The sequence below is a fragment of the Orcinus orca genome, chromosome 4 (genome assembly GCF_937001465.1).
Source record: "Orcinus orca chromosome 4, mOrcOrc1.1, whole genome shotgun sequence".
In the NCBI taxonomy this organism is placed as follows: domain Eukaryota; kingdom Metazoa; phylum Chordata; class Mammalia; order Artiodactyla; family Delphinidae; genus Orcinus; species Orcinus orca.
In genome coordinates this window covers 11,020,022-11,029,046 of record NC_064562.1, presented here as the reverse complement: position 1 = coordinate 11,029,046, position 9,025 = coordinate 11,020,022, and the positions used below count along the sequence as shown (strand labels likewise).

The 9,025-nt window shown below is 41.6% G+C and overlaps 1 protein-coding gene across 2 annotated transcripts in view; it reads left to right on the top strand.

The window, feature by feature from the left end:
• Positions 1–1,886: 1,886 nt before the first annotated feature.
• The window catches only part of SNCA (synuclein alpha), a 130,350-nt gene continuing 123,211 nt past the window's right edge, over positions 1,887–9,025 (top strand). For both annotated transcript variants that reach the window (XM_012535636.3, XM_049709043.1), the window contains exon 1: positions 1,887–2,029. In XM_012535636.3, coding sequence (XP_012391090.1) covers positions 1,909–2,029 — 121 coding nt within the window. In that variant the 5' untranslated portion in view covers positions 1,887–1,908. The remainder of the gene's footprint in view (positions 2,030–9,025) is intronic.

Genomic DNA, 9,025 nt, shown 5'->3' with positions numbered 1-9,025 from the left:
TGGGGGTCCCCGTGAGGAACCAGAGGGAAAGGCGGAGACTGGGAAGGGGGGGATGGGAAAGAGGGAGAGACATCAGTCCAAGCCTAACCGCTCCGAATCTCCGCAAGAGCCCCCGTGACTTGAAGTGAGCCCCAGAACACCCCCACCTTCCCGTCTCCCAGGACCTGGCGGGCTGCCGGAGCTGGAGGGCCAGCCTTCCTCCACGCCCCATCCCCAGCCGAGAAGAGGAGTGAAGAGCACGCGGCGGGGAAAGCGGCGAGCGCCGGGGGAGGGGCGGGGAGAGGAGCTGACAAATCAGCTGCGGGGGCGGTGAGCGGAGGAGAAAAGGACGAGGAAGAGGAGGAGACGGAAGGACCGGGAGGAGGAGAAGGAGAGGGGGCGAGCGCGCGCGCGCGGCCACGCGGGGTGAGGTGTGTGCCGGCCTTCGAGCTGACCCGGGGACCGAGCCCCGCCTTGCGCGTCCTTGGCGCTCTTTTCCCTGCCTTCCCTTGAGACCTTCTGTCTTCTTCTCTCGAATCCTCCCGTGCGGGGGACGGGGAGTGGCAATTCGACGCCGGGTTCGCGGGTTGGCGTCCCACGCCCCCAGCCTCTCCTCGCACGGTTATGCTGACAGCCGCCTCCTCTGGGGACCATCCCTCTTCTGGTGCCACCTCCACCCTTCCTGTGCGCTCTTCATCTTCTCTCCTCCCACTTAAATAATATTTGGGAATTGTTTTACATTTTTTAAAAGTGCGGGTGGGGGAAGAATCCGAGTTCTGAGGAGTCGAGGGAATCAGGTAAGTACCTGTGGATCTAAACGGGCAGCTTGGGAAATCATGGAGAAAACCTGGTGGGAGAAGAGTCATTGCGAACGCCCGGGAGGCGGGGTTGGTGCTGCAGTGAGGACCCGCCGTAGTCGAGTCTCTCCCGGAGGTGGGTTCTTGTACCTAATGGTGAGCTTGCGGAAAGTAAATCCACCTGGCTTTCCTTCTGCTTCCGGTACTCCCCGCGTCTTGTCCTCAAAGGCTGAGAGGTCCGGCTTCTCAGGGGTAAGCTGTTTCTTTAGGAAAGGCGAGGATGCTCGGTGGAGTATGAGTATTCAACTTTTATTTTCCGCTTTCCTTAAATCCCGCAGCCCGTTCTCTCTTGTTAAGTAAACAAGCTATGCTTGGCAAATCATTAAACGGAAGAGCAAAGCGGGCAAGCCAGCAGGTGGTAAGGGGTTAACAGGTGCGGGCGCCGGGTGGCTGGCGGGATCAGCGCGCGGAGAACGCCCCCTCAGGGAGCTGGCGCGCATCCCGAGACTGCCCGCGGGTGTGAACGCGCGCCTGCTTGCGCAGGGTAGATGGCCGAGGGCAGGGTGCGTGGTGGGGTGGATTAGGGCGAGTGCGGGGGCGCTGTGGTTCAGCCACACCCAGAGTGAGTAGTTCCCTCCCTTGCCCTCGTCACGTTTGACCTGTTAGCCGCCTTCGGGGATTTATTTTAAGAGTGTCCCTGACCCCGTGCCCCCAGCTCCCTTTACCTTTCCTGTAACCTGTCTTCTAAACGCACTTCTAAGTTCTACTGTTACCCTTTGGACCCTGGGAAGTTAAAAGAGGGGTCCATCTTTTCATGTAATTCCACTTCGGAAGGGCTGTAAGAACAGCTGAGATGATTCATCCTAATCCATGTTTAGGCGGCTAGACTTTTACCAGCCAAGATGGATGGGAGATGCTAAATTTTTAATGCAAAAGCTAAAAAAAAAAAAAAAAGCTGCTTTGTCCGATGGTGGAAATGGAGGTACACTTAAAAGAATCCCACACTTTTGGGGAGTCTACTGATCTTTCAGTGGTTTTTACCTTGGGTGGTTCTAATTTCGTTTTGTTTTACCCAAAAGTTCTCAAAGTGTATTTTGTGTTCTCCAGTGCGGTGTAAAGGAATTCATTAGCCATGGATGTATTCATGAAAGGACTTTCAAAGGCCAAGGAGGGAGTCGTGGCCGCTGCTGAAAAAACCAAGCAGGGTGTAGCAGAAGCAGCAGAAAAGACAAAAGAGGGTGTTCTCTACGTAGGTAGGTAAGACCCAAGTGTCACTTCGTTATTTATTTATGACTGATGGCGTTAGGATGACTGATGTTTTATTTATTTATTTATTTAATTTATTTTTGCTGTGTTGGGTCTTCGTTTCTGTGCGAGGGCTTTCTCTAGTTGTGGCAAGCGGGGGCCACTCTTCATCGCGGTGCGCGGGCCTCTCTCTATCGCGGCCTCTCTTGTTGTGGAGCACAGGCTCCAGACACGCAGGCTCAGTAGTTGTGGCTCACGGGCCCAGTTGCTCCGCGGCATGTGGGATCCTCCCAGACCAGGGCTCGAACCCGTGTCCCCTGCATTAGCAGGCAGATTCTCAACCACTGCGCCACCGGGGAAGCCCTGACTGATGTTTTAAATGCTGGTGTTTCCCGCTTGATTCAGTTTTGCGTCTTCACTTGTCAAAATGATGGACTGAATCAGAGGTATGTGTAGGTAGGTAAATGTGTGTGTGTTTGGGCTATAGTAAAAAGTGGGGCTATTTTGTTCTTCCAGATCATTTAGTTTTGCAATAATACTTAGGACTTGGTTTCTTTTTTAAAATGAATGTTTCTATGCATAAGTAACTATAGCTCCGAGGACAGTTTTTCAAACTCAGTCTTAAAAAATAATGGAGACTATTTTAAGAATCAGACTTGTCCATGGGCCTTTGATTTCTTTTATCATCATGTATAATATATGCTAATTTCAGTGTATTCTAATTTAAAAATAAGACTTTGATATGACCTTGAGATATGTAAAGACAGACCTTCTGTGGCCCTAGAAAGGAAAGGACAAAAAAGTCTTTGGTGGAGTTACTTCTTGCTACCACTTGGTAAGCCGGGGACTAAGCTCAGGAAAGTGGTTGAAGGCTGCTGATATCTCCGAGACATTTATATATTTCATTTGTGTGTCAAGCGATACACACAATAAATGATGAGATTGATGGTTATTATTTCTACTTTTTTATAAATTCCCACCTTGGAGTATTCTTACAGACCCTGACTCTCTTGAACTGTGTTAGGTTGGGTGTTATTTTACAAATCACCTCAAACTCTTTGGGGAAGAAGTAGGCACACACTCATGCATAGGGATAGACACATGCGCACACACACACATACACTTACCCACTGCCCATTCTGCCTCTCCTCTTTCTCCTCTGAGCTCTGCCACATTCTCTGGTGGCAGTTGTAGCAACAGTAGCCGAAGGATGAGCAATAAAGTGGAGGACGCGCGTATTTAGAATACTCTGCCTGTGTCTGTGGGGTGAAAGAAAGCTACACCGTCTCTCCAACATCGATGGGCTGGAGAAAAGTTATACTTGGAATGATTTTTATGAATCCTTCTCATATTTTTTTCTCACTGTTCATAGACTCTTTATGTTGGCTTAATCTTACCACAAATCTCTAGTTAAATTACTCTTTACTTCAAAACATATTTTCATTGGATTAAAAGATGTTACAAGAGGGAAAAAATTGATGAGTTAACTTCAAGTTTTTTTGTGAAGTGCGATTATATCTTTTCAGATGGAATTTGGGATACTGAATCAGTGACATGCAGATAATCAATATCTTTATATTTGTCCTCAGTTTTCCAAGTTGTGCAAGTGCATGCTTGCAACTATTCTTTGATTTCAGTTACTTTATAACTTACTAACTTTAAAGATTTTTTTAGTATGATAATATCCACTTTATTAGTTTGTAAGGAGCCCAGAAAATACTGAATATTAAGTTAATACATTGCAGTTTTCCAGGTAATAAGCAGGATTATCATCTGGAAAGCGTTGTATTTGTTTTCATTGTCAACTATGAGTTTGGGCAAATAAAATTATTTTACTTTTTAGAGATTAATTCTGTTATTTGTTCTGAGATTATTATATGAAGTTTTAATTTGTTTATGTGACACGTGTTTTTTAAAAATCATCTTCAGTGTTTATTTTGGTATTTAAAACAAGGTGCATTCTATAAACTATCAGTTATGTTTTAAAGTCAATTAAAAGTTGAAGACAAATACAGGATGAAGAGTGACCATGTGAAGACTTAGTAATATAGTTCAGGTGTTGGCAAGCTTTTTCTGTAAAGGGGTAGATAGTGAATATTTTAGGCTGTGATATATGTTTCATCTGCTCAACTTTGCTCTTACAGTGTGAAAGCAGCCATAGGCGATAATTAGGGTGGCTATGTTCCAATAAAACGTTACTTACTAAAACAGCTGGGGAGCTTATCTGGCTCATAGGCTGTAGTTTGCTGACTCCTGATAAAGGAGAAAGAAACATAGATTTGGCGTCAAACTTAAATTCCACTCCAGGCTACACCACTTATTACCTCTAGGATACTGGGGAAGTAACTTAACATATCTGAGCATCACTTTCCTCATATGTAAAAATATGATTTGGATAAATGCAACTACCTTGCAGAGTTTTTGTGAGAATGTCATAATAAAGCAGAACATACGAATAATAATACATACTTTTAAAAAATTAAAGACTTTATTTTTTATAGCAGTTTTTAAGTTAACAGAGAAATTGAGAAGAAGGTACAGAGGTTTCCCACGTACGCCCTCCCCCCATACGTTCATAGCCCCTCCCATTACCAACATCCTTCACTAGATGGTACATTTGTTACAGCTGATGGACCTACACTGACACATGATAATCATCCGAAGTCCATAGTTTCCATTCGGGTTTGCTCTTGGTATAATATATTCTGTGAGTTTGGACAAATGTATCATGATATGTATTCATCATTATAATATCTTATAGAATATTTTCAGTGTCCCCCAGCCCACCACTGATCTTTTTCTTTCCATAGTTTTACCTTTTCCAAAATGTCATATCATTGGAATCACATGTAGTTTGTTCAGATTGGCTTCTTTCACTTAATAGTATGCATTTAAAGTTCTTCCGTGTCTTTTAATGGCTACACCTGGTTGCTTCCAAGTTTTGGCTCTTATGAATAAATCTGCTGTGCAGGTTTTTGTGTGGACATAAGTTTTCAGGTCCTTCGGGTAAATACCAAGGAGCATAGTTTCTGGGTCATATGGTAAAAATATGTTTAGTTTTTAAAGGAACCATCAAACTGTCTTCTGCAGGGGCTGCACCATTTTGCATTCCCACCAGCAATTAATGACAGTTCCTGTTGCTCTAAGTAGAGCAATATTTGATGTTGTCAGTGTTCTGCATTTTGGCCATGCTAATACATGTGTAGTGGCATCTCATTGTTATTTTAATCTGCATTTCCCTGATGACATAGGATGTGGAGCATCTTTTCAAATGCTTCTCTGCCATCTGCACATCTTGTTTGATGAGGTGTCTGTTAAGATCTTTGGCCCATTTTTTAGCCAGGTTATTTGCTTTCTTGTTGATTTTTAAGAGTTCTTTGTCTATTTTGGATAACAGTTCTTTTTCAGATATATCTTTCATGAATATTTTCCTGTCTGTAGATTGTTTTCTCATTCTCTTGACATTGTCTTTCACAGAAGTTTTTAATTTAAATGAGTTCCGGCTTATTAATGATTTATTTCATGAAGCGTGTCTTTGGTGTTATAGCTAAAATGTCATTGCCATACTCAAGGTTATGTAGATTTTTTCCTATGTGATCTTCTAGGAGTTTTATAGTTTCACATTTTACATTTAAGGCTATGATATACACTGGGTTTTTTGTTTGTGAAGGGTGTAAAGTTGGTGTATAAAATGATTTTTTGCATGTAGATGTCCAGTTGTTCTAGCACCGTTTGTTTAAAAGACTGTCTTTGCGGGCTTCCCTGGTGGCGCAGTGGTTGAGAGTCTGCCTGCCGATGCAGGGGACACAGGTTCATGCCCCGGTCTGGGAAGATCCCACATGCCGTGGAGCAGCTGGGCTCGTGAGCCATGGCCGCTGAGCCTGCGCGTCCGGAGCCTGTGCTCCACAACGGGAGGGGCCACAACAGTGAGAGGCCCGCGTACCACAAAAAAAAGACTGTCTTTGCTCCATTTTATTGCCTTTTTTCCTTTGTCAAAACTCCACTGATTATATTTTTGTCGGTGTATTTCTGGGCTCTCTTTTCTGTTCCCTTGATCTATTTGTTTATTCTTTTACCAATATCACATTGCCTTGATTACTGCAGCTTTATAGTAGGTCTTGAAGTTTGCTAGTGTCAGTCCTCTAATTTTGTTCTTCATTACCATTTTGGCTATTTTTGGCCTTTTGCCTCTCCACACAAACTTTAGAATCAGTTTGTCAACATTCACAAAATAACTTACTGGGATTTTGGTTAAGATTACATTGAACTATAAATCAAGTTGGGAAGAGCTGACATCTTGATAATATTGTATCTTTTATCTATGAACATGGAATAGCTAGCTCTCCATTTATATAGTTCTTTGATTTTGGTATCAGGGCCTTGTAGTTTTTCTCATATAGATCTTGTATATATTCTGTTAAATTTATATGCAGGCGTTGTATTTTTTTGGTGCTAATGTTCGATGGTATTGTGTTTTTAATTTCAAATTCTACTTGTTCATTACTGGTAGATAGGAAGGTGATTGACTTTTTAACTTTGTATCCTGCAACCTCTCTGTAGTAACTTATTAGCTCCAGGAGATTTTTTTTGTTGATTCTTGACAGTTTTATTTCTTCTTTCCCAGTCTGATACCTTATATTTCCTTGTTTTATTGCATTAGCTAGGGCTTCCTGTATGATGTTGAAAGAAGTGGTGAAAGGGGATATTCTTGCTTTGTTCTTGGTCTTAGTAGGAAAGCTTCTAGTGTCTCACCATGAAGTATGATGTTAGCTGTAGCTTTTTTGGTAGAGATTCTTTATCAAGTTGAGAAAGTTCCCCACTATTTCTAGTTGACTGGAGTTTTTTTTTTTATCACAAATAAGTGTTGGATTTTGTCAGATGCTCTTTCTGCATCTATTAATGTGATCATGTCATTTGTCTTTTTGAGCCTGCTGATGTGATGAATTACTTAATTGACTTTCAAATGCTGAACCAGCCTTTCATACCTATGATACATCCCATTTGACTGTGGTATATAATTCTTTTTATACATTGTTGGGTTTGATTTGTTAATATTTCATTGAGAATTTTTCTAAAGCACACTTTTATATATAGGAGCCATGGTTATTACTGTCAAATAAACTCCCTAACAGAATAATTACTTTGTCAATATATTTTCTTTCTATCATTTCGTCCTTCATTACAAGAACTATTATCAGTAAGTAGCTTGAAAGATTAGAAATGCCTAAGGAAATTTTTCTAATTTCACTTATGGCTGAAGAAGTTTGGCACACGTTTTTCCTAAGCCTCATGAAAAAAGTAACCTCATTCCTTTACAATATTATGCTTTTGACAACTATCTTTTAACTAATTGAAGAATCACCATAAGAATCAGTGTTGGGGCTTCCCTGGTGGCGCAGTGGTTGAGAGTCCACCTGCTGATGCAGGGGACACGGGTTCGTGCCCTGGTCCGGGAAGATCCCACATGCCGCGGAGCGGCTGGGCCCGTGAGCCATGGCCGCTGAGCCTGCGCGTCCGGAGCCTGTGCTCCGCAATGGGAGAGGCCACAACAGTGAGAGGCCCACGTACTGCAAAAAAAAAAAAAAAAAAAAAGAATCAGTGTTATTTTTGTGATTTTTTTTCTCCTTTTGTGATATCTTTGTACATAAATTTGCAATCAACCTACTTCAATTTAATGGACAAAAAATTTCTCAATCAAATAGCTTAGAAATTATAAATTAAGAGTCGAATTCAAAAGCAAAAAAAAAAAGTAGTTCTTTTTATAGAATGTCAAGTATTGTAACAGTAAAGGCAAGGTAGATCTTCAAAACCCTTCCAGTGACTTTCTGCTCAGGAAGTAGCAGTTGTCAAGACTGTGGATTGATATCAAACTCCCAAGTCACAATATGCTTCACCTCCACCGTATTCAGATCGTCAACATAACATGCAAAATAGCATAACTGAGTCCTTGCAAAGATGAGGCATGACTTCTGACCTTCTCCACTCTGTAGCTTTGTGAAGTCCTGACAGACAAGAGGGGAATGGGTGTGGGCCACCTCAGCTCAGGGAAGCCATCAGATCTAGTGTCCGTTCAACTATATCTATTATGAGATCTACCCACCTATCTACCTACCTATCTACCTACCTACCTATCTATCTATCTATCTATCTATCTATCTATCTATCCATCCATCCATCCATCCATCCATCCATCCATGTTACTAGTCACATAGCCACTTGACACCTATTTGGTAGCTATATCTTTTCAATTACAGATTATTCATCAATTAAAGGTTAATCATCAATAACATATACTAATGAACAATTATGACAGCAAAAAAAGTTCATTGGTTTAAGCAACCTCATCAAGACTTTCACATATCTTAATTCAGGATACATTCCATGATTTAGCCAAAGACCAAATTATCAGTTATAACTGAGGTAGAGAGGAAAGACCACAGGCCAACTGTTAAAAATTTTTTTACTAGTCATTTTTTGAAATAAGGGGTTCAAGGAGTGGCAGGTAGGTAGTGATAAGAACTGTTCTCCTAAATACAATTGCATAGTTCCAGTGTACGTGAACTTCAGTTACCACAGTCAGTTAAATAAAACCAGTCCCTAACTGTACAGTTCAAATTTCTATCACCGCAATACATAAACTGTGAGTTATTACATAAAGTATAAACTTTGCTCCTAGCTCTTTAGCCCACAGTCACTACATAAGTAACAGAAACTCATTATTTATGATCCATGGCCAAATCACATGACTTCTTTCAAAGTTTATTTGTGATCAGTCTGCTGTAACAGTCAGTGGCTCTATGATCTGTTATTCAGTTTGTACAGACAGCAAAGCCCATGGTTAAGTTACCTCCTTGCCTCCCAATGATAAACACAGATGATATTTTACAAAGATGCATAATTGAAAGAGAAAATTGACCAAAGAAGGGAATGTCAGCAAAGAAATAAAGTGAAAAATGCTGAAAGTAAAATTTGAATCAGACATAAATGTATTTATAGAAGGAATA